At 40.2% G+C, this 25260-nt stretch overlaps 3 protein-coding genes across 5 annotated transcripts; 2 read left to right on the forward strand and 1 right to left on the reverse strand.

Annotated features, from left to right (window-relative positions):
• Positions 1–1405: 1405 nt before the first annotated feature.
• On the reverse strand, positions 1406–11922 carry LOC102721016 (isoamylase 3, chloroplastic). The gene is made up of 24 exons (XM_006660662.3): positions 11792–11922; positions 11628–11682; positions 11425–11499; positions 10759–10916; positions 10202–10289; positions 9457–9693; positions 9277–9381; positions 8968–9072; positions 8754–8888; positions 8570–8656; positions 8144–8201; positions 7742–7805; positions 7114–7213; positions 6405–6505; positions 6044–6095; positions 4607–4669; positions 4002–4091; positions 3834–3906; positions 3311–3390; positions 3122–3226; positions 2925–3020; positions 2522–2583; positions 2291–2402; positions 1406–1923 (listed from the first exon to the last, which is right to left on the reverse strand). The coding sequence occupies exons 1-24, from the start codon at positions 11893–11895 to the stop codon at positions 1810–1812; spliced, it is 2319 nt and encodes a 772-aa protein (XP_006660725.2). The 5' UTR covers positions 11896–11922; the 3' UTR covers positions 1406–1809.
• A 1594-nt stretch (positions 11923–13516) lies between these two features.
• Positions 13517–19419, forward strand: LOC102721303 (queuine tRNA-ribosyltransferase catalytic subunit 1-like). Of its 3 annotated transcripts, none has more exons than XR_001551114.2 (16): positions 13517–13687; positions 13811–13882; positions 14657–14750; positions 15061–15239; positions 15793–15843; positions 16622–16678; positions 16781–16901; positions 17094–17160; positions 17269–17310; positions 17518–17623; positions 17727–17837; positions 18082–18153; positions 18254–18347; positions 18421–18467; positions 18561–18588; positions 18788–18802. XR_001551114.2 is itself a non-coding variant. In XM_006660663.3 (16 exons), exons 2-16 carry the CDS (start codon positions 13865–13867, stop codon positions 18944–18946), a joined length of 1254 nt encoding a protein of 417 aa, XP_006660726.1. In that variant the 5' UTR covers positions 13518–13687; positions 13811–13864; the 3' UTR covers positions 18947–19419. The 3 variants fall into 3 exon arrangements, 2 of the variants coding, with proteins under 2 accessions (XP_006660726.1, XP_006660727.1); XM_006660663.3 differs by having other exon boundaries at positions 13518–13687; positions 18246–18347; positions 18788–19419; XM_006660664.3 differs by having other exon boundaries at positions 13518–13720; positions 18246–18347; positions 18788–19062.
• A 1137-nt stretch (positions 19420–20556) lies between these two features.
• Positions 20557–24777, forward strand: LOC102721953 (dicarboxylate transporter 2.1, chloroplastic-like). Its single transcript, XM_006660666.3, has 4 exons — positions 20557–21406; positions 22398–22711; positions 23686–24134; positions 24389–24777. Exons 1-4 carry the CDS (start codon positions 20627–20629, stop codon positions 24502–24504), a joined length of 1659 nt encoding a protein of 552 aa, XP_006660729.2. The 5' UTR covers positions 20557–20626; the 3' UTR covers positions 24505–24777.
• The last annotated feature ends 483 nt before the right edge of the window (positions 24778–25260 follow it).

Below are 25260 nucleotides of genomic sequence, written 5' to 3' on the forward strand. Positions count from 1 at the left end.
CATGTTTCCATGGCCTGGCCTGTACGCCCATGAAGTCCTGAACTGAAGTATGTATGGAGTGTGGTGCTGGTACAGTTGGAATAATTTCGGTGATGACGCGTGGGCGGCGGAGGGTAGGGTACAGAGATCAGCATACAGTCGTTAGAGTATCCTTTATTTTATTTACCCCCCAAGCATCTTGAACCACTCTATTTCGTGATTTGCGTTCCGTTTTATTTCGATTAACGAAAGGCGAACCGACAACACAAATCATTAGATATGAACACCATATGCACGCACCCATAAGTGTGCCTTAACACATGCTAAAAATAGGCATGCTGGTGTTAAATCACTCACCTCACTAAATTCCTATCGAAAATACCTAGGCACAGTTGTTTGGTGCAGTTTGGTAATTTTGAGGAAGGTTGTCGGATTTGGGTCAAACACACTATGTCCACCTTGAGTCTGTTTCTCATAAAGGCATTAAGCCAATTTCTAGAGCTAAAACCTGAGGGGCTCCACCAGACAGGGCTCAACCTCTACCAGCAAATTAAGCAGTGTAAAGCTTGTTATTATTTCTTGTACTAGCAGTGTAAAGCTTTTAGTACTAGTTGGTATGATTATGAACGACTTAATATATTCCCCCTGGAAACCAGGCTGACATAATTACGCACTAGGGTGGTTCCTTAGTCATTGATGAATGATTAAGAATATTTCCCTAAACAAGTTGCCAAATTCCATCATCCATAAACTAAAAGGGTGGTTAGCACTAATAAAGCGGATGCCCTCACACATATATATAACTAGCAAATCATAAGGACAGCCCACAGCTTGCGCAGCATGTCCCACTCCCCAGGGTCTGGGCCCTCCAGCAACAGGACAGCTGAGCTAAGTACACCGGCTGTTCATTTTTCCCTTCCCCTCTGTTTGTAACCTAGCTGATAGAAGGTGGCTGACAATGATTGACAGAGGAGGATTTTTACCTGGCTTTCGGCTGCACTGGAGGCGTTTGATTTCCAGGTGAGATGGGCACGCGAGGCGAGTGAACCTTTCACATGCCATGGTTAAGAGCACCGTCTGGCCCAGCCCTGTCAAATGGCCATGTTATCTTGTCACGTCGAAGCTGGCTCCTCTCTTGGCTGCATTGGAGAACAGGTTGGTGCCTGCCTGGGAGAACTGTAGCTTGTCCGCCGTTGCACATGTGGAAGCTTTCCCGCCGTACCAACCGGCGTCGCCGTCAGTCGGGAGCCTGCCGCCGCAGCCCGTACCGGAGGAGCAGGCGCAGAATATCGCAGCCTCTGCATGCAACTACACAAAACTGATATGCTTATAGGACTAATTACAGATTTACAGATATACTTTTTTTTTCATGAATTTCCAGCAATTAGATGCTGGCATACATTCTTATGGGAGTTAGAGTATTTATGATGGAACATTATGAAACAGGACCTTCATAGCTGATAACCATAGCCAGGTCATACTCACATGAAACTGGACACTTCGAGTTTTTTTTTGCCCCCAAAGGACCCTAAGCCCTAACCCATTCCTACGTGCTACAGTAACCGGAAGAAATTCCTGAATTCCAAACGTCCCCTCATCTGCCGTAGCCAACTATGATCAGGCAGTTGTTATTACATTTCTTTACACTGGTTGCTTTTTTTGAAGTGTAGACTGCTACTGTGAGTCCAACTGGTTTATTTTCATAGGGTTCAATCGTCTCCTGGCTGCAGCATGGTTGGTTATGAACACGGTTGATCGTATCTTTTAACCAATGAAGCCAGCCCTGACATTATTTTTATGCTCTCTTCATATTAACTTGCCTGCACCATTCTAAGGATTTGCCTTAAGCAGAATGGAAGAGAATGGAGCAATTCTGTATTTTGATCCTTTAAATGGCACCCCTTCTGGTACTATATCATTCGGTGATTCCAGGTTGGTATCCACCTGGTAAAAAATAGATGATTAGATTAGCTTTTCTTGGAACCAAGGTGTGAGAAAGAAAGAACAAATCCAGCCAGACCACAGTCACTGTAAAATTCAAAGTGCCTAGTAAGTAATAAACTCCAAACCAGTTGCAGGTTCATTGTTATGAAAAGTAACAAGTTTATACAGCTTTTGATCATAGAACCATATCAGTACTACGTAAGTTTAGTCCCGCACGATTGTGGAAAGATTTGCCCAGGCAACTACTGTAGTAAACTTCAGAGGGAATACAGGCAGCACTTGTCAATATTTGGAACTTCCCTATACTAGGATTCCGTAGAAAGTTACTCCATATAACAAATTTTACAATAGTAGAAAGTAGCCATACCACGCGATTCCAACATTTATGGTGCGGTGGCGGGGGTATTACAGCGTCCACAAAAAAATCATGCGCATTGAATGCCAAATAGATGTCTCCACTGGAGTTGTGATCATGTACTCTACAATAAAATGGCAATTAAACTCAGGAGGCAACTATTTGGAGCAACAGAACCAAATACCATAATGAGGTCAGAATATTAAAATAAGGTGCACAATTGAGCATGATTAACAAACTTACGTGAATGCCAAAAATTTGCTTTCCTGGTTCTCCCAACAACCCTCGTGCCAGGTGACATCATTCTACCAACAAGAAAGGTCACGATACAATTGTAAACATTTGACAGAAAACAAATTAAGAGATGCATCTGCAAAAGCTAGAAACGTCTGTCTTTCAAACTCTTTCCTGCTAATATATTGATGTGCAAATGTTTTGCGCGTTCGAGAAAAAAATGGTAAACATTTGACAGAACAAATTAAGAGATGCATCTGCAAAAGCTAGAAATTGTATCCTTGGTCATACTAATCTAATCAGACTAGGGTGAGAAACTATACTAGCAGCAACTATTTTTTTAAGAGGATGATAAATTGGTTATCTTCAACAAACCAGTTAATTGCAATGATTAACACTAGGTATTACTTACTTTATTAAGAAAACTGTCTCGTCGGAGTATTGGGTTGCTGTGACGAAACTTTATCATCTCTGAGAAAAACCTGAAATGGCCATCTCTTTGTTCCAACTATATCCACATGAATACCAGAGAAAATAAATTATTACATAGATCTGTCAAATTGATAAACACATTCCCTGGTGGAAAACTAAACAATATGGTAATGCAACCTGTTCCCACTGGAAATGATTGATGCAAGTATCATGTCCATAGCTATTGTTGTTTCCATAACGTGTATGACCATATTCATCGCCCATCAGCATCATTGGGGTGCCCTGTTATATGAAAGTGGCAATTGCGTGATATGTTTATACACGATGCACATATAAAAGAACTGTAGGGTATTTCACAATATTTACCTGAGAAATCATTAAAGCTACATGGAAGTTCTTCATTTGTCTTGAACGCAGACTTAAAACATTCAGATCATTTGTTTCCCCTGTTACAGAACAAGAACATCAGTTTTAACATCAAGTATTTCAGATAGCATTAGGTGAAAAAAATTAATTATTTCCGGAGATAAGGATAGCGATCCATGGTTGCATCTGGAAAGTTCTGCAAACTTCACATAGCTATCATGAGTCCCATCTTGACATAGAAATTTCACTACTGGGAACAATCCTTTAATTCTATCAAACTACAAGACAATAAATTTCAACGAAATCAAAATTTGTAATTATCCTGATGTCTCTAGCTTTGATTCATACAAAGGGTTATTTTAATAATAAACTCGGGCAAGTTTCTATGTTTGTAGTACTCTATGTCAGTCAGATATATCAATATGATGGAATATGAAGGAAAAAAAAAACATGATTATGCATTTTCATCGAATGATGGTTCCAATGTACAAAAGAGAAATAGATAAGCCAGTAAAGTAGGTACCTTCAACACCACAGTTCCAGCTAAAGTTGTCATTGCATCCATCACGGCCACCTTCTCCATTAGCATCATTGTGCTATATGATTTTGATCAAAAGAAAAGGCACATTAGCATATATACCTTCCATAGTGCAAATAAAGGATCTTAAACTGCTTGGCCTACTCCAGTTACCTTGAAGTTGTATGAAACAAGGTCATATAATGTAAATCCATCATGTGCAATCACAAAATTTACACTATGGTGAGGCTTCCGATTATTCACCTGCCAACAAACACAGGTCAATTTGATTTTACATATTTTTCTTTCTTGAGAGAAGTAACCTTCAGCATAACAGAAGTTCTTAAAAATTTGTCCACAGAGTTTCCTTACACCTCAGAATGAAATAACAGGTGACATTATACCTTATGTGTATTGCATTATCAAATGGCGTATCACAATAATATTCGGAATGCATTTACATCCATTGAGCAATTGGATACTGGAGAAATCTAAGTGAATTAAAAACAATTTACAGGAACATAGGATTTGGGGCGTGCTAAATGTTGATCATTAACATGTGCTCTAACAATGACACAAAAGTAACAATCATGTAGTTAAACCTAAATTTATTAGCAATAGCTCTGCAATCCTCAGTTGTTCTGAAATGGAAAAGGTTGAAGAAAAATCAAGTTCAGAAGCAAGCAATATTTAGTATTGAGATGATCAAGCAATGTGTTATCCTAGGAACATGGACACAGCATAGTAGTAAAGGGAAAATAACAACTAAAAGAGGGGACCTGAAAGAGATCGGCAGATCCAGACACACGACTTGCAAACACCCCCTTCATACCAGGGTCACCCTGAAACATAACTCTAAAATCTTTAGCACCATCCAATCAGTCATTCCCCCATTATTACAGAAACAAGGTTAAAAAAACACAAATAGAAGAATTTTCACAGACTAGGCAAGACTTTGAGCCATGGGGACTAGTGAGAGAGTTCCAGGTGAAAACCCTGAAGCACCTTACTCTTACTTTGCTGTTACGGATTTGGAAGTGGAAATGCCAACCTGGGCGATTTTGGCGCTTGTATGTCAATTCCTTGTTGAAGGTGTCATCTCAGACCCTGGATGAAAAACTAGTTCTGGCTATGGATGACAACGGCAAACAAGCGACAGTTCCTTGTTGAAGGCGTTGTTTTGGAGTAGGTACCTAGGTCTTTGTGTTCTTTCGATTATACATGAGTTGCTGAGGACAGACTGATATTTCTTGTTTATCTTAAGATTTTTTCTCTTTTTTGGCTGTGTGCATCCTGATGGATGCAGAGGCTGGGTGTAACTTCGTTTCTTAATGAAACTCTTCCCATTATCTAAAGTAAATGCTTGGTAAGCACTGATAAATTTCAGAATTTTTCAGTAAATTCAGATCTTCGTTGAAAATTTTCACAGTTTGAAATGGTAAACTTCTTTGATGCTTAAGTTCTGAAGGAAATCATATCAATATTTAGCTCAAGCATGGAATCATGGATAGCCAAGATCATAGTTTGGAACTGGCACAATCTTATTTTTCAGCTACCTGGTAATCTATACACAACTGTGACAGTCATTGCATAAAAAGTATGGGCTGGAGATAAGATAGAAACAGGGGAAAAATATGGGCAGCCAATATCGTCAGTTCTCACTTCTCAATGAAGACCAAGTTAGACCTGATTCCTGAGAACCTGATAGCATATTCCTGTGCCATTTTATCAAATAATACGCAGAACTGTGACCCTATGCTGAAGAATTGCCCAAACTCAGCAAGGAAATTGATTAAAGATTGATTTGGCAAGGTACTGATCTAGGAGTAGTCCTGTGTGGGAGATCTGGTTAACCATTTTACAAAAAAGTCATTTAGAAAGTCATTTAGATTGGCACTGTACATGCTATTGTTTCATGGAGAGCTCAATGTTCCAAAAAGCCATTCGCTGTTCCACTATGACCTAAGTCTGCTACTAACTAACGTTCATATGATGTCAAGGCCAAGTACACTGTAAAAATTGAATATAGTGAAAAGCTAAATTCCATTAAAATGCTCAGTAAAAATAACTGTCATATGTCATGGTTACTTAAAATATTCTGGCAGAAAGGAATGAGACAAGGGAATAATGACTAGCATAAGTGCATAACAATCCTATCCATCAGAAGTAATTCTTGATATACTGCCATGATGAATTTTTTTATGCCAACATATTACCTTAATAAATCTTCGAATATCATCTCTGTACTGCCCATTCCATTCAGCCCACCTGCAAGAGGAATATTAAATATGACAATCTTAAAAATAAATAAAACTCCTTATATAACAATTGATCAGTGTATGCATGGTAGGGTAAGATAACTGAATTGCACAATGAAGCACTTTGGAAATTCTAGCCAACAAGGAATCGTCACCTCTCACCAGTGCCATTTCAAGAATTACGAATGCAAATCTCAGCATGATATTATCCATAATAGAAAATAGTTACTGTATCACCAAATCTTTATTCCTAAAAGAATGATGAAACATCTATATCACCAAATTCTTTTATAGAAATATAGGAGAATGGTCAAATCACCTGTCCCAGTTAGGGAAATGCCCTACAAGATAAAGGCCGCCGCAATCCCAAGGTTCAGCAATGATCTTGCATCTAGACAATACAGCATCTTTAGCAATTTCCTACAACCAGATAAATAAATATGAAGAAATATCAAAAGCTGCTAGATTAGATACATTACTGTGAGATGTATCACCTGATACTGACGAATTAGGATTTAGGTGGTCTTGGGAAGGAGGAATTGTCATAAAAAAAATTCCTACCCACCAAAAACACAAAAACCCAACCAAAAAAAAAAACTTCCTATCCTTTGAGGGGGTTATTAAAAACACTTTCATATGAACCACAAGATCCCTAATCTAGTCCATCCTGTACCTTTATCCAGCTACACATGTTGAAAGTGTTCATGATTGCATTACTGGGAGCTTGCATTAGATATGTTCTCAATGAATAAAACCATGCAAACAAGAAAACAATCAAAACTGGTGCAAAGTTGACTAAATTTAAGATGATTTTGAGAGTTGATCACTGGAAGTTCAATGCTTCAGCATGTCATAATTTGCATCCATACAATGTAGATTACTGGTCGTTTTTACATGAAATCTAGTAACTTCACTTATCTGGGAAGAAAAAAGAAATTAGACAAACAAATTCAGTCTGCACAGGCTTGGTAAGCAGCAGTACATATTTATGTTCAAACCAAATGGTCTGTATCTATAAAAATATATACCTTGATGAGTGGAGGTGCATCAAGAGGGCAGCCATCTGGTCCACGACAAAGAACGCTTGCAAGATCAAATCGAAATCCATCGATGTGATACTCCTCAACCCTTGATGCGTTAAAATAAACATGCAAATTAGAAGTGCATTTGAAATATGATGAAACCATTGTCAAAGTGAAGATAAAATTGTACTTTATAATTCAGTTATTTGTATAAAAATACTAATGAACAGCTACACAACAGTTTTTCTTGCAGTTTTGGTTATCTTGTTTTCCAAGGTTCACTAAAAGACAGCCATGAATTCTCTCTGATATATCAATTATGTCTTGCTACACGCCAAATAGCTTACTGTTACAAGCATGTGCTATAAAGCCTAGACGCATTTTTCAATGTTTTTAGCTTGCCTATGGTACGTCATATTGGTCTGATCATATAAATATGAGAGCTCAACTCTACATAGATATTTGTTGATGCTTGATATTGGGAGTGTAACATGAATAAATAAATAAATGATCAAATCATAAGCTGTAATGAAGAATGTTGATATAATCAAGATGAAGCAAAGAAATATGGATAAAATCTAAACAGTAAACACAATGGTTCTAAGAGAAAAGATTTAGCTGCAAGTTGCCATACCAGTGTCTTAAGCTGTCAAGTATGAGCTCCTTGACAACAGGATGATTGCAGTTCAGTGTATTCCCTATATTGAACCAACATACAGTTAAGACTTAAAAGTGAACACAAGTTCACTTTTAAATTTTTGAACAGATTACACAGTATGTAAGTATCTAGCCATTAAACATGTTAGATCAGCAAGATAAATAAGCTGTCATTTCAGAAACAATTCATAACTTTTATCTTATAGGTAGCCACCTGTAAAGCTGTATAAGTAAAGGCTTAGCAGCAAGTATAAAGACTAGCCAGTATTTGGGGTGTCCATAGGCAAAAGTGAGTACCATGATATCATTTAAGGCTTTAAGAAAAAGCAGAATAAGTTTTAGATTGCAGTCAAGAACACTAATGGGACCATGGTTTTACCGCAGCCTGAGAAGTTCAGTAGTTCAGCATTTTTTTTCAGATCTAACATATAATAGACCTGCAAGATCAAAAGGACATCTTTTTGTATAAATTCATCAAAACCTGGTCCTGATAAGTAAATTTAACACAACAAAACATGGTGGGTTAAGCAGTGTCCCTGTGATAATTTAACCTGGCGAAAAAGCACTTTGAGCCTCTTAAGTCCTAAACCAGGATTAGACTAACTAGGTAATCCACCTCATCAAGTCAAACAATTGATTAGCATGGGTAGGTTTTGCCAAAAACAAAAAAGAGACTCAGCTAACCCTAGCTACATTGGAATCAGCTAGGCTATTTTTTTGACCCCTAAGTGCAGCCTGATTGAAAGAACAGGAGGCAATAAGCATATAGATGCCCTGTTTGGAACAAAGCAAATAGATAATTCACCTTGTTATCAATGCCACGAAAAGAAGTCATATATGGGTTAGCATCATCGGCCTCATTTGTATGGTTGTAAACAACATCCAGAATAACCTGCATAAGATGGTGATGCCATTAAATCTGTTTTGTCCTAGGGGTGTAAGAAATTAATAATGGCACGATAAAACATGGCAATATATAGTTTTGGTACCTCTATGCCAGCATTATGCAATTCTTTGACCATCTGCTTGAGCTCTTTGGAAGCAGCCACTGGTCCACCACCAGCGCTAGCATAACGACTCATGGGTGCAAAAAAGTTTATCGTAGAATAGCCCCATGTATTGACCTTCCAATTGAGAAGACAGAAAGTCACTCTGATGGTTACTATGATGGATATTGAGCATGAATAAAGTGTGTAAGTTTACCATGTGGTCCCTTGGGTTGGGGTACCTCTTGAATTCGAGCTCATCATACTCAAAAACAGGAAGTAGTTCCACTGCATTAACGCCAAGTTCCAGCAAATGAGGGATCTATGAAACCAAAACTATTCCATGTGTAAGTCATGGGAAATAGTCACAGAAAAGCGAAGGTAATGAGCATTGCAATCAAGTTCTCAAAGCAAACAGGGTAGATAAACTCAACAATAAACATAAGAAATTTAAGAAAGTAACAAGGAAATTTCCTAAGTACCAAAAAATAGTTGTGTTCATAAGCAAACAAAAAATGGTACTTACTTTATCAATGACACCAAGATAGCTTCCACGAACAGCTGAATCAAGACCACTAGACTCATCGGCAGTGAAAGCACGGACATTCATTTCATATATGACTAGATCTGTCTAGATTAAAGAAACAACACATTGAGAACTTCATGCTTGAAACATCTTGTCAATCCTACCAAATGATCAAAGTACCTCAGGCAAATTCGGAAGCTGGTAGTTATCGCCCCAGTCAAAAGGAGAGCTATCAAAATCATATGTTCCAAATGACTGAGTTGACTCCTCTTCAGCAATTCCAAAGTATTTTCGACCAGAAACTAATTTTGCATAGGGGTCCAGAAGAATAGCACTGTTATCAAATCTATGGCCTTGGTCCCATCCTTGAGGGCCATCAACACGATACCCATAAAGAACACCTGAAGCAGGCAAGCCCTGGAAGTCAAAGAGAAGATTTCTTTAAAGCTGGACAGTTTTAATGAAACATTGTGATAACAAAAAGAAAGGTATGCAGCATATATGCATAGCAAATTACATACAAGAAAAACATGTGAAGATTATTCCTCTCATGAGCACTATATAACAGATGGAGAAAATTATTAAGCCAGGCGATTAGGTATAATTTCAGTATGGCTCCTCCCAAATTTTGTTTATAAAATCGTCTTAAAAGATGGTCATGAGTTCTGACAATGAATAAAGGAGATAGGCACCCAATCAGTCCTAGGACTCAAACCTGGGTGGGAAGGGCTCCATACCCCCAATACATTGTAAAATGAAAGTTTCACTTTGAAGAATATGTAACTACAATGAAAAATATATATCATATGAATGATAAATATAAATTTGTTGGTTGTTGCAAAAAAGTTATCCACACCGATTTGTTAGCGTATAAGAACTGATACTCTTAACTTAAAATGTACCTAGCAGAATTCTATGACAGTACCTCCACTAACACATGCCATATATCTCCAGTTTTGTTCCTCTGCCGGTCTAAAACAAACTCAACAACATCTTTCTCATCTTCAGTTCCCCTGAAGAACATTTCAGAGTGTCAGAATATTAAACAGAATATAGCATGTTCCTGTGGAAAGGAAAAGAATGCTAAACAAGATAGAATTAGTGTTAATCTGTAAGAGATTATTTCAACCAGACTTACAGCCCAAATCAACTCACAATATGGTAGTCTGAAAAACACAAAAGCATCTTTCCTTTCAACCATCCAATTTGAAAAATGGACTTAAAATTTCATAGGCTTCAGTATATCAAAGGCATAACAACTGCTCAATATTGTGTAGTAAGGTTATGAAAAAACAAGTTTGTCATATCTCATGAGACCTAAAGTATGTTGAGCAACTCCATAAAAAAACGGCAGTAGGAGATGGATGAGATGCAACAATAATGCTAGTTGCCATGATTGAAAACTAGAACCATAGGTACACATCAAGAGTAAATGTAAAATCAGTAAGTTCTCAACAGTTTTAGGAAAAGGTAAACCTATACCTCCCAGGAAGCTTTAACCAGAGAATGACAGAAGAAGCATGCTGAGAGAAAATTGCGAAGTTAAGCGTGCCTTCAACTTGAGACACTCCTAATGGAAAGGCTTTACCAGATGAATATTTCAACGGCATTTCAGTATCAGCCATTGTACATTCTCTTTCCTGGCGTTACATAATTAAAAATAAGGAAAGGAGAAGGTGAACACAAAGTTAGAGATAGAAGATAAAATAGCAAGTCCTAAAATAAGATGCAAATTAAATTCTTGATGGCGTAATGTGGCATGATCCATTTTATAAATACATACTCCCTCCACTTTTTTTTATTTGACGTCGTTGACTCATGGGTTTATGTTCAACCATCCGTCATTCAAAAAAAATTACATAATTATTAATTATTTTGTTATGATTTGATTTATTATAAAAACATTTTAAAAATAACTTATAATTATAAGTATTTGCATAAATCTTTGAACAAGCCGAACGATCAAATCGTATATCCAAGAGTCAACCGTGTCAACCAAAAAATGTGCATGGAGAATGGAAGATTTAACCGACCATGACTGCATAAAGCAGTGCGATTCCTAAAAATGTAGTAATACTTGTTGAGTGGACATATGAATCAAATTGCAAGCCCAGCATACTGTAAAGGCCTGAAATCATAACCAGATACCTCGGTCATGCTTCTCCCAGCGTTCCCGCTCTGAGCTCGCGACGTGATGCTTCGTCCAAATCCAAATCGCCCAAACTACACCAATGACCAATTAGGCTCGGAACATTAAACCAAAAACACGAAGGTTGAAAGGCGAGCCATCCAGGATTCGAGGCACGCCACGCCACGGATGCAACCATGCAACAGAGATAAGAGACACCTGCCTTTTCAGAACACGCTGTAAGCCCAGACGCGTCGCCGAAGGCGATTGCCGCCGCACTTCACAGGATCACCGTGCACAAAATCAGAATGTACCCCTCCTCAGCCACACTCACAAACCGAGGAAAATGCGGGGAGGCGAAGGACGGAAGAAGAAGAGCTCACTCACCGGTTCACGGGCGCAATGGCGCGACGAGCAGGGCGCAAACGGGCTGACACAGCGGCGGCAGCGGCGGAACCCAGCGGGGCGCGATTTATACCAACGGAATCCATCCAAAAATGGGAGCGGAGCGCGACGGTGGAGGGGATCCAGCCGGGGACCCGGGGGCTAGTTATAGGGCGCGCGCGGGCCGAGAGGCTCGTCGAGAGAGTGGAGGTGACTGGAGAGAGAGAGAGAATGGCGGATAGGCGAGGAGAAGGAGGAGGAGGAAAGAGACGGTGATCTCACCTCGGGGGAAGCGCGCGGATGGACGGACCTCGGAGGCGGTGGGAGCGAGACACGCGGAGCCGCGGAGCGGGAGCGGGAGCGGGAGCGGCCACGGTGGTGGATAGCGAAGTGGACGGGCGAGAGGAGACGGACTCCTTCCCCCATCCTTGGGAGGTGGGCCCGTCGTGTCATCTCGTCATGCTCTTCTCGACGAGTGACGGCTACCCTTCTCTTCTCCGTCTTTTTCGTGTCCTTCGCGTGATCACGCCGCTTTATGGCCCGAAATGTTTTTTTTTAATTTCTAAACATTTTTAACACTCAAAACTTATCTTCAAATCTGTTGAATCTTTTAGCGGAGTCTGTACAAATTTAACTTTTGGACAAGCCGAACCACTACAGGTGGCACAACTATAGCAGATTTTGGAGGTTATATTTTATGAGCTCAAAAGAACATTTTAGATCCAGTTTAAGACCATGCGTGGATCATTCTGCTTATTTACTCTCACAGGTTCAGTTACTACGTATAACATCCCAATGTGCTAAAACTAACGCTTCGGTTACAAGCAATTAGATTGTTAGCCATTGTCTGCAAGTGAGAAGATATATATCTAAAAGTTAAGATTGTTATGATATTCCAATGGATGCTAATTAGGTACATTCACATCACTTTCTCTCGTGCACATGGATTTCTTGATAAAAATGTTAATATACTTAAATGTTAATATAGTAGATTTAGGAGTTATGGATTAATAGATGTGTTCATGGCTTCTAGGTGAGTTTCTCTAATACTGCACTGTTGCACAAGTGCATGGAAGGACCTAATATACCTTTGCTTCATCTCGAGAATTTCTTCACCAAAGGTGAATTTGGTACGTACATATGTTTAGGATGCCACGGTGTTTATTTTAAGCATTTTTTTTGAAAATGCTTTGCTTTTGTGTGGATATATAATAGGAGAATCTGCCCCAGGAAGATTTTTTAAGTAGTTTAATACATCGCATAGACATAGGGGCATTTTAATCAGAAGATGCCGTGGAGGTGGAATGCTTAGGCCATTCCCAAACCAAAAACTATCAATAATTTTTCATACTTATCAGGTCAAATAGACACTATGTATAAAAACTATATATTTAATGGGTGGTGTCTTCAAATTAAATTCTCATTCAATCATCTCTCTTCTCTCTCCTTTTATTCACCTATCATCTTGTTTTTTTCTTAGTTTTTGGTAGAGATGGTTTCTTGCATGAGAAATGGTTTATTAATATTTTTCCTCTCTCCTCATTAATTCTCTTACCACATAAGATTTTTACCTATATGGCATAACATAATTTTTTTATATCGTGAAATGGAGAGAATACCTATAAAATTTAGCCTAGGCATATTTATACTTGAAACGAAATATGCCTCAGAGGAGGGTGCTCCACGTAAAATTTTTCATTCCCCTTTTTTAAACGCGTGCTGGACTTCCGCCGGCCGCCGCCGCCACCAAGTCAGGCCGAAGAAGAACCGCGTTAGGGCTTTCCTCCTCTCCCGCCGCCGGCGAGAGCGGCCTTGGACGACGCATCAGAGCCGCCTCCTCTTCGTTTCCCGTCACCTTTTCCATCATCCCCTTCTACGAGCCTTAGTGCCGCACCTCAGGTTGGTTGCGCCCAGATTCCCCTTCTGTATCAGGTTCGATATTGTATTTGGCGCCAAAAGAGGAAGCGCGTCTCTGCCGTTCTTCTCGTTGTTTCGCTAATCTCTGAGCTGATTTGAAAATAGGGACGCACAGGTTCCGGCTCGGTGGCTGAAGTAATTTTTTTTTCATTGTTCTCCATGGCGCTTCGGTTCGAGGTTGGTTGAAGTTCCAACGGGGGCGCATGTTCGTTCTTCGATTCAAGATATTCTTCTTTTCCTTGTTTGCTCTGTGCGTTTGATTCCTGATATGCGAAGCAATCTCGACGGTTTCTCTTTTCGGCGCATACGCAAACTAGGCGTCTGGCTGAAGTTTCTGGTGATTAAGTGGATAAGATTTGTGCTTTGTCTGTGGTTATAGTTGATAAGCCACTACAAGTGATTTTCACTCAAATCTTTGTTATCTCATGCGAACCCCTGGGAATACAAATACCCAATTAAGCTAATACTGTTTTATTTTAAGACTGTTTTGGGTATTAAGCAGTATTAGTTAGTACTCCTATTTAGTTAAAGAAGTTTGTTGACCAATGCAGCCATAGTCACGTGCTTTTTCAGTATTGTAAATTGTCCTTGCCTAGCTCTACAGCTGGTGCACATCAGTGTTTTCATGTTAATCCTGTACTTTATTTGATTAAATCTCTTTGAGTTTTCTTTGTTTATTACCCTTCAATGAGGTGAATCTATTATGCCTATAGTCCTAATGTCCTATAGTGGTCCATACCGTTGCAAAAGAAAAAAAGAAAGTCACGAAGTGGGGCATATGTAATTGCACGTGGCACATCCTGTCAGAGTGACCTAGTGCCTCTAGCTCATCATCCCGTGTGTTGTCGAACTGACTGGAGGTGGCTGTGAGATAATGGTAGATCTCATATTAGGCATTGAGCATAATGACAAAACTTGAAGTGAAAAAAATATTCTACTTTGTGCTTGCAGGTATTAGGAAGATTCAATCGTGCTCGTGCAGCTCGATTAACTCTACCCCACTTTACTTGTCAAACACCACTTTTTATGCCTGTTGGAACTCAAGGTATTATGGCTCTGTTGCTTTAACACTTATTTCTCCAGTCTTAATCAGAGTTTTCATGTCAAAAACATGAACTTGTTTATTGGGTTAATTGTGTTGTTGAGTTCACAAAAGCACGTAAGAAATTTCTCAAAGCGTTTCTTGTTCTCTGAATCATTGTGTTTCTATGCCAAACAGTCTTGCTTTTCATTTATAGTAATTCAGACCTTATAGTTGTAAGAGAGATTCGGTCATTGGATATTTTAAACTTTGTTTAATGATATGCATGTTTGTGTTATCTCATAAGTTGTCTTTTCCCGTTCTTTCTACTCAGGTACAATAAAAGGCCTGACTACTGACCAGTTAGAGGAAATAGGTTGTCAGATCATACTTGGAAACACCTACCACCTTGAACTTCGTCCAGGATCTCAACTTATTGATGACTTGGGTGGCCTACACAAATTTATGAATTGGAAAAGGGCATTGCTGACTGACTCTGGTGGTTTCCAAATGGTTGCTCCAAATCTCCGATTTTTTAGGCATTGAATAATTAAATCATCAATTTATTTATTTTTTTCCCAATTGCACTGAATTTGATCACTAGACGTTAATACAATACTGATTTTTACATGATGCTGGCCTTAAAGGAAAAAAAAAGGGACGACAGGTTCTTAAACATCAGTGGTAATTGAATGTCTAAGGTTGCGTTCGGTGGTTTGTTAGATATCCGACGCGAAAAACGTAGTAATATATTAGTACATGATTAATTAATTATTAATTATAAAAATTTAAAAATATATTAATTTAATTTTTTTAATGCAACTTTCTAATAGAAAATTTTAGCAAAAAGCGCACAGTTTAGTAATTCGAAAAGCGTGCATGTGGAAAAAGAGGGAATCTAGCTTACTAACCATGCCGAACGAACGCGGCCTAAGTTATTTTAAAAGAAGACAATTTTGTTCAAGATCTCTATCAACATGAGCATGTATTTGATTTTAAGGTGTTTGGTCCTTTCTATAATACATATTTGCTGCTGAGATGTTACTAATTGGAAATATGTTTTTAGGTTTCTTTACTACATTTGGCTGACATTACTGAGGAAGGAGTTACATTTCAGGTACAATTGTGCAGCTATAAACTGTGGTGCTTTTTTTTTTAACAAATGCTACTTCTTGTGCATTGATGTTTATCATATTTCCAAATCAAATTATTCTTATAATAATCACGAGACACGTTGTTTTACTGTAGAGTTGATAAGACTTTAAATTCTATTTAATATTCTTAGCACTCTAACTTGAAGGAAGAAGCCGAAGCCAGTCCAGTAGCTTAAAGTACTATCTACGAAAAAGATGGGAGTGCTTTAGCCCTTAATCTACCTTGTTTTGAGAACTGAATTGTGATTATTTAAACTAAGTGAAAATACTGTTGAAGTATAATATTTCTGACTGTATTTTCATCCCCTTTAGTCTTATTATTTTCCCTGTAAAGTGTTATCTGCAACAATGAACAGAAAGTCTTAAGCAGCCCTGTGAGACTAATGAGAACTACACAGTTAGCTCATGGTACTTTCAGGAACATATAAATATTTCTGAATGAACAAAACATATATTGTTGTTTCATTGTCTAGCAGTTGTTGAAGTCATGTTGTGGCATGGCATCACCTCTTATCTGTTATGTTAGTAATAGAAGCTGAAAGTTTTTTTTTGGGGTGGGCTGGGGTGCGGTGGGGGGGGGGGGGGTGTGGTTCTTTTGCTTAACTGTATGTGTTGCATCCTGTATTTGCTTATTTGATTTTTCTACATCCTCAGAAGTTTGCACTGCTACAAACTCAAACCACTTCCTTTCTGTACCAATTGTAATTTTATCATTATGGCTATCTTGTGATCATTCTTCAGTCGCCTGTTGATGGGAAGCCCATGCTCTTGACACCCGAGGAATCTATTCATATCCAGGTGCATCCTTTTCTAGAAAAGATCAGTATTTGCTGCTGCTATGATAAATTATTTGGTTTACATCTTATCATGTATATGCTCATCCATTGAACATGAATTCAGAACAACATTGGAGCTGATATAATAATGGCTCTTGATGATGTTGTGAAGACCACAATTACTGGCCCAAGAATAGAGGAAGCTATGTACCGTACCCTTCGTTGGATTGATAGGTGCATTTCTGGTATGATTATCGGTCTGGCTACCACTGACCATATTTCAGACTTTTTTGGCATTTAATTTTACTTTTTTGTTGTTAAGTTAGAGCTTAACATCATTCTGCTTATGCCTCTACTTGTGCTAAGGAAAAACAATTCGAAGCAATGCTAATATGCTTAACTAAGGTCTGGTGTGTTTTTCTCAATGTTAATTGTAGCTCATAAGAAACCTGATGTACAGAACTTATTTGGGATTGTGCAAGGAGGATTAGATCCAGTTCTTAGGTGAGTTCATCTAGCTAATTACATGCAATATATTAATTCTTGAAAGGCATAATTTAAGTAATCGATAATGTTTAACAAGTTAACATGCAATATTTTTTGTTACTCTAGAGATATCTGTGTAAAGGGCTTGGTTGAGCGGAACCTTCCAGGGTATGTCATAGTCTAATATTTTTTTTTCTCCGGATTAATGAGTTCGCTGAGTAAAACTTATTTCCATGAGTAGCTTTCAGTGATCAATCCATGATCTTCAGAAGTTGTGCCTGATTTATGTTCTACAGTACTCTATTTTTTGGTGGATGCATACTACATTATCAAATCTACAATTCAGTGGCTGATATCATGATATTTTGTTGCTAGATATGCCATTGGTGGTCTTGCAGGTGGTGAAGACAAAGACTCGTTCTGGCGCGTTGTTGCCCAGTGCACTGCTGGACTGCCTGAAGATAAACCACGATATGTAATGGTATAAATTTCAAAGTTCTCATATTAAACCAAAAGTAATCTTGTCTTCTTATGGAACCTCACTTGGGTTGTTTGGCTGACATTGCTGTTATGCTACTTTGCAGGGTGTTGGTTATCCACTTGATATTGTTGTATGTAGTGCTTTGGGTGCAGACATGTATGACTGTGTTTATCCAACTCGTACTGCTCGCTTTGGGACTGCACTTGTGCCTGAGGTGTGTAACTTATCTACCCATCAAGAAAACTATCCAATTCAAGCTAAAGAATGATTATTTTTAATCTTCTTTTCACACTGATAACTAGTGCCACTAATATTTTACACGAAATGATTGTTGGTAATATTGGCATTGTGCATTGTATTCCAGTTAGCATTATGAGTATATGCAAAATCTTATTTATCCGTTTCTCTCTGGGTTTGATTCTAGTGATAACATATGCGACCTTTCATTATCTCCTTAGGGTGTTCTGAAGTTGAAACAAAACGCAATGGCAACTGATGAACGACCAATAGATCCGACCTGTCCTTGTATGGTAAGGCTTCAATTCCACTGGGGAAAGGTGTTAAACTGCTATGGCAATTTTCTTTTTCTTTTTGGTGTTCTACAACTTGATCATCTTATCAGGTCTGCAGAAACTATACTCGTGCATACTTGCATTGTCTTGTCACAAAAGATGCTATGGGTTCTCAACTGCTATCATATCACAATCTATCATTTATGATGCGGGTATGTTAACGAACATTTCCACATAATCCTTTTTGAAGTGCTGTCCCTTGATCATCCAAGCTTTTTATTTCAGTTAAGTAGAGATCTTCACATGTCAATTCTGGAAGGACGATTCCCAGAGTATGTTATCATTCAGCTAAAATTTGTGCAATTTATCAGTTTTTTCAGTGTTGGTACTTGGTAAATAAACAAAGTTTTCATGCCATATTGTAGATTCGTGAAAGGATTCTTGAGGACGCAGGTATATCTTGTTCCCTGTTATTATATGCACTATCGTTACATCAGAGAATTCTGTTATTCTTGAATCTGAGATACTTGAATATGCTAAGCCGCCTCCTTGATACTATTACTACCCATTGCATCTACAAAACCAAAATTACACTTTTCTGTTATTCTTTCATGATTGTCAAGGCTGGTTAATTCTAATACCTTTATGTCAGTTCCCAAAGGGCGACGTTCCGAAATGGGTTCGCAACGCAATGGTGGTTGCTGGCATTGACATATCGGAGTGCTGCACCCCCGCGAAATGTCCTCGTGATGCAATGGATGCACCAGGCACTGACATACCTGAGCTCTGCCCTCCTACCAAGTGTTCCTGACACGGATACGCCAAGCATTAAGGGACTAACCTTATACTTCACCGCGGCACAAGCGATTTGAGTGCTGCCGCAATGGATGTGATCCCACTTCATCATTAACAAAGTCAAGTTCTCACTTCTCACAAGAATCTTATCATTATCCAAAAAAAAACAAGAATCTTATTGGTCATAGGTGTAGGCTTCACTGCTTCAGCATAGAATTTTCCAACAGTATGCTGAATATAGCTGGTTGGTTTTTGAACTTCTGATAGTTACGAAGGCTTTTGTACTCCCATCTTTTAGAAACATAGGGTTATATGCAGCTGGGATGTAGTCGGCGATGTCTGGATTGATGGATGATTGGATGAATCCTCAGGCTGCTGCAAAATGATTTCTAGTACTCGTTCTCATGTCAAAGCAAGTTACGACATTTATTGTTTTAACAAGAACATTCTTCCGAGTTCTGAGATGTCAGTTTTCCTGTTAAGCCTGAAAATGTTGTCTCTTCTTCTCCCGAGTTCTGAGATTAATGTGGCGATGGAGTGCAGATTTTGCACTGACAGGCGGGCCCATAGGTCTGTTGGTTGTTTTCTGGTGGTATGCGAGGAACGAATGAACGATGCAGTATGCCGCGTTCTGTCTGTAGCGAGTCTGAATCGCGAGCACCGAGACGCGAGGCCATCCAGACTATACAGACTATACGCGAGGCCATCCAGACTATACAGACTATACGCGAGGCCATCCAGACTATAGGGGTGGATAACGAATTGGCTCGGCTCGTTATCGTAACGAGTTAAAAACCCAGCTCAGTTTGACTCGTTACAAAGCTCGAGCTGGCTCGTTAGGCTCGTGAGTCATACATGAAAAATTAATTTAAATAATTTTTAATACATTATATAAGCAAATTTTTAGTTTAAACATGCAAATCATATGAAATTGTATCTAAATATTAAAATTTGAACTAACAAATCATATGCTGAACCTATAAAGTATTGAACACATGCTTTCCGGGGTGAAATCAATGAATACCGACGAATCGCGTATCTTTGGTCTAGCTCGTTAGGCTCGTGAGCAGCTCATGAGCCAGCTCGGGCTGACTCGTTATCTCTAACGAGCTAAAATGCTAGCTCGGCTTGTTAGAAAAATAAAACGAGCTGACCCGAGTCGAGTTTATCACTAATCGAGCGAGCTAACGAGACACGAGGTTTCTATCCACCTCTAATATTTCAATATTCCAGACCTTCAGCGGCTCCATCACGCGTCGCCTTGCTATTGGTTGCCGCCGGCGCGTTCGGTGCGATGCGACCGCGATATGCCTCGCTGGGTCCACCGCCGGCGAACAGCTCAAGCCGCAGGCAGCACACGGGTGGGGTCAGCACGCGCACTCACGCAGCGATTCCTCCGGCTGCCGCTGGGCCCCACTCCGATCCCGAGTATCCCACGGGAATCGGTGCGCTTTAGCCTGCACGTATTGCATGCACACTGACATATGGGCCCCCCGTGGGTTGCATTAACGTGGCCCCACAAGTCAGTAGGTTGGGTTCGGACTTCGTTTGTGTCGCGGAAAATCAGCCGTTAGTATCTAGAGAGTTTTTTTTTCCTTCAAAAAATGCAGCACTATACAAGTCGTTCTCCTGAGACTGAAACCACCGCCCGCCTCGACCACTCCGCCCCCACTCCGTCGCCGCCGACGCGACGCCGATGGAGAGCCTCCGGATCGCCGTCTCCCACCGCCCGCCCCTGCTCCTCGCCGCACCGCACCAGCACCAGCTCCGGCGCCGCAGCCACCTCCCCGTTCCCCTCTCCTCCCTCCCACACACCTCGCTCTCCCTCTCCTCCTCGCGTCATCGCCTCGGCCTCGCCCCGACTCCTCTCCGCCGCATCCCTCCCCTCCTCGCCTCGCAAACACCCGGCGGGACCGATGACCCCAGCCCGCCCCCCGCCGGCGTGAAGCTCGTCCCGCTCCTCGTGTCCCTCGCGGTCGGCCTCGCCGTGCGCTTCCTCGCGCCGCGGCCGCCCGAGGTGAGCCCCCAGGCGTGGCAGCTCCTCTCCGTCTTCCTCTCCACCATCGCGGGGCTAGTGCTGGGCCCGCTCCCCGTAGGCGCCTGGGCCTTCCTCGGCCTCACTGCCGCTGTCGCCACTCACACGCTCCCCTTCGCCGCCGCCTTCTCCGCCTTCACCAACGAGGTCATCTGGCTCATCGTCATCTCCTTCTTCTTCGCGAGGGGCTTCGTCAAGACCGGCCTCGGCGATCGTATCGCCACCTACTTCGTCAAGTGGCTCGGGGGCAGCACACTGGGACTGTCCTATGGCCTCACTATCAGCGAGGCGTTCATTGCGCCGGCCATGCCCAGCACCACCGCGAGGGCCGGGGGCGTGTTCCTGCCCATCATCAAGTCGCTCTCACTCTCGGCTGGGAGCAAGCCGAACCACCCGTCGTCGCGGAAGCTTGGGTCCTATCTTGTGATGTCGCAATTCCAGGTAATTAAGTGATGAAATTTCCCATATTCGCATGAGATCCTTGTTCATGTACTTTCTTTTAGCAACTTGATCCTAGGTTAGATCTATTGGTAAGTATTCTGATCAATTGAACTTAAGGGACAAATTAAGTGCTTGCATCATAACAACCAAAATATTGTTTTAGAAAGGGTCCATTGCTGGTTGTATTGACTATCACTGTGTCCTGCCATTGGGCTCTACACAACTGGGAGTGACTCGAGTGACTGGGAGGCACATTGGTACAACCAAGTAGATCATCCTTAGTAATTTTTGGGTTGAAATCAGCTAGGCCACTGTCAGATCAACCTAGTATTGTTAGCCTGGTTACGGAGTAAATTAAAATTTGATGTTTTTTTTGTAATCCATGATACCACCACTTGTGCATGGATGATCATGATACTGTCTGTGAGTTCATCATCAATCTAGCAGAAAGTTGAAGGTTTGGGAGGAGAGAGGATTCATCTGGTTACAAGACAAATGATATTTTAAACTCCCTCCCTAATTAGACAGTGTATGTGTGAGTATTTTCTAAAACTATCCTAGTAGAAAGACCATCTTACAATACCTGATTTCATGCATTTTACTTCCGTGCTTTCTTATGTTTACATTCTTACTCTTTTCATTGAGAGAAATTTTACGGTCCTTAAGAAAGTACCTGGAGTTACCAAAATTTTACACTAACAATTTTGGTTCTCAAGAATACCTGAAGATGCCAAGTTTTACGCTAGAAATGTGATACCTCTGGGTACCTTCTCATGGATGATATAATTACACTTTCATTAAACAGAAAGAATGAAGAATGCCAGTTATAATTCTTTTGAGTTTAGTACCATTGCCGTACTTGATATCATCTAGTATGTCATGCATGATGTTTCTGTATATCCTATTCCGTCTTGTACATATTCATTTCATAACCATCATCTTCAGAAACATTTTTACAGTTTGTCTATTTTCTTCTTCTATTGTTTAACAGGCAGCTGGTAACTCAAGTGCTCTCTTCCTAACTGCTGCAGCACAAAATTTGTTGTGCCTGAAGCTAGCAGAGGAACTTGGTGTTATTGTTGCAAATCCATGGGTGGCATGGTTCAAGGCTGCTAGTTTGCCAGCCATTGCTTCTCTACTAGCTACACCATACTTCCTGTACAAAATATTCCCCCCTGAAACAAAAGATACTCCTGATGCCCCAGCATTAGCTGCAGAAAAGCTTGAGCGCATGGGTCCAGTGACTAAGAATGAGTGGGTTATGATTGGCACAATGCTCCTTGCAGTTTCACTATGGGTGTTTGGGTAAGCTTCTTCATTACCCTTCACAACCTTAATATTGACTTGCAGATTCATCCAATTTTGTACTTGCTGCATATGGTATCTTTATTGTTATTGTATATAAATGCTTAGTTTTATTTGATCACATTGATATACCATAGAGTACTTGCTAGTAACATCCTTAGGTTTCCTTAGTTATCCTTGCAGCCTCATGAAGGGTCTTCGGGCCAGCTCCTCCTATTTGATTCTTTTTTATTGATTACATTTTTTCTTTTCCATGGGATGCAGCTAATTGGCTCCTGCTATCTGACTACATTGATATACCAAAGCAGGATGCTTAATAGTTGCATCATGTCTTTCAACAAAAGTTAATAGCTGCATTCTTAAACTACCTTTGTGAATTTTCATTCATAGTGGGGCAGCTTGTTCTGGTTAGTTTCATTTTCCCTGATAGGCACCAAGTCAAGTATTTCTATAGTTAATCACATTTCACTTCAACCTTTGATTGTGACATGGTTCACCATTATTGACAAGAGTCAGTCAGATCTATTAAGAATCCCTTAATGATTACAGTATTCCACATAACCAAAATATGGTCTCCATGATAACAAATAAAAACCAAGTGTATTTTCGTTCTTATGATGCCATTTGCTTTAATCTGAAGCTGCAATATCTTTTTTGCAGATTGTAGTTAAGAAAAAAAAAAACTGATCCTTTCCTAGTCCCAATCCGTGTTTGTCATCTAGATGCCCTGTGTTCCTAGTTTGCATCCAGAGGCCATGTATTCCTGTTCTCTTAGAGTCTTAGTATGCTAAGGGGTAATATAGTGATGACAATAGCATTATGAATCAAGCATAGTGATTCAAAATACCGTGCAATCGTACATAGTGAATATGCTTTACTATCATGTTCTTGGTTTTTTTTTTTTTGTGTGTGTATTTATTCGAGTATTGGTCACGATGGTTCACAAAATAACATGTTAAATGACTTCTGTGTAGGGATGTTATTGGTGTATCTAGTGTTGTTGCTGCAATGCTTGGACTCTCTATTCTTCTCCTGCTCGGTGTGCTAGACTGGGATGATTGCTTGAATGAGAAGTCTGCATGGGATACATTGGCCTGGTTTGCGGTTCTAGTTGGAATGGCAGGACAGCTCACTAACCTAGGAATTGTGTCATGGATGTCAAGCTGTGTTGCCAAGCTGCTTGAATCCTTCTCACTGAGCTGGCCTGCAGCATTTTGTGTTCTTGAGGCCTCCTACTTCCTGATTCACTATCTATTTGCAAGCCAAACTGGGCATGTTGGAGCTTTATACTCTGCGTTTCTTGCTATGCATGTGGCAGCTGGTGTTCCTCGAGTGCTGTCAGCTCTTGCTTTGGCATTCAACACAAATCTGTTTGGTGCGCTAACTCACTATAGTAGTGGACAGGCTGCAGTGTACTTTGGAGGTAAAAATACATACCCATCTACTTTTTTGGATCTTATTTCCTTATTTTCAGTTACAAATGGGTCACAAAAAACAAGAGCACGGAGGAAGCACAAATAACATGCTATAATAACAGATAAGGCATAAACACGTAGAATGAGAGAACCTGTTATTTCCTTCATTTTTGTTGTTCCTTCTATATTTGGTTCCATAATTAATCCAACAAAATTCATATTCTCACTATGTGCTTCTTAATTTATTGCTTTGTATCTGCAGCTGGGTATCTTGAGCTTCCAGATGTATTCAGGATGGGTTTTGTAACAGCCTTGATTAATGTCCTTATCTGGGGAGTCGTCGGAACCTTTTGGTGGAAACTTTTGGGGCTCTATTGATGATAGTGGTTGTCTGTAAATTAACCAAAATTTTCCACTGGAGCTCACTGAATTCGGTAGGGATGTTTCTTTGACCCTGTCGATGAGAGTTCAATAACAGAATAACAATGTTCTTCAAAATGATCTACTCAGCTGCTCGGTGAGTTTGAGGTTGCCTAGTCTGTCTACTTTTTTTTTCCATGGTGTATAGTTTCCCCCTTATATCGTAAATGTAAATTAAGGGACACAGAGATTGATGGAAAGTCAGGTCAATCTGATGACCTCAATTCAAAATTCCTACTTAAGCCCTTCTTTATAGAATTTTCTATTATAACCATTCGACATCTTTCGTCATCAACGACTGAACTTGCGCAACCGACACGGTATATTTTAGAGCGTGTGTAAAGCGGTGTTGTCAGTCAAGATTGGTTTCTCGCAGGTCCAATTGGGCTGAAATGTCACAGTTGCATGGGACGTGGTGTCTTGCAGCGTGCTGGTGTGGCTTGTGTTTCATGAGAACAAGAGGGAGACACGCCCTACTGAGCACGCCCGGTGTGACGACGGAGCTTGTTTTTCGTGGATATTAGTACATGCCAATGTAGATGGCAATGCCAAATGGAGGAGACGATCGAGGTGGTAGCTGCCTCCACGGATCAAGCAGAGGGTTGGACACTGGGGACACTTCAGGTTGATGGCTGAGTGATTGCGCAGGTGTTGGTCGTAGGGCGAGAAAACGGATGATAGGAGTCTAAAGCAGCTAAACTATGTAACTCCAAC

The sequence above is a fragment of the Oryza brachyantha genome, chromosome 9, assembly GCF_000231095.2.
Source record: "Oryza brachyantha chromosome 9, ObraRS2, whole genome shotgun sequence".
Classification (NCBI taxonomy): Eukaryota; Viridiplantae; Streptophyta; class Magnoliopsida; order Poales; family Poaceae; genus Oryza; species Oryza brachyantha.

Excerpts from the sequence above, each read along its gene's own strand:
- LOC102721016 (XM_006660662.3), bottom strand. The coding sequence starts at position 11,895 with ATGGATTCCGTTGGTATAAATCGCGCCCCGCTGGGTTCCGCCGCTGCC. Across the intron at positions 4,092-4,606 it reads GATCTGCCGATCTCTTTCAG|GTGAATAATCGGAAGCCTCA; the intron begins GTCCCCTCTTTT and ends GTTTGTTGGCAG. Across the intron at positions 2,403-2,521 it reads AGCAAATTTTTGGCATTCAC|AGTACATGATCACAACTCCA; the intron begins GTAAGTTTGTTA and ends ATTTTATTGTAG.
- LOC102721953 (XM_006660666.3), top strand. The coding sequence starts at position 20,627 with ATGGAGAGCCTCCGGATCGCCGTCTCCCACCGCCCGCCCCTGCTCCTC. Across the intron at positions 22,712-23,685 it reads GTTTCACTATGGGTGTTTGG|GGATGTTATTGGTGTATCTA; the intron begins GTAAGCTTCTTC and ends ACTTCTGTGTAG. Across the intron at positions 24,135-24,388 it reads GGCTGCAGTGTACTTTGGAG|CTGGGTATCTTGAGCTTCCA; the intron begins GTAAAAATACAT and ends TTGTATCTGCAG.
- LOC102721303 (XM_006660663.3), top strand. Across the intron at positions 16,902-17,093 it reads GATTGATAGGTGCATTTCTG|CTCATAAGAAACCTGATGTA; the intron begins GTATGATTATCG and ends TGTTAATTGTAG. Across the intron at positions 17,624-17,726 it reads ATAAACCACGATATGTAATG|GGTGTTGGTTATCCACTTGA; the intron begins GTATAAATTTCA and ends GCTACTTTGCAG.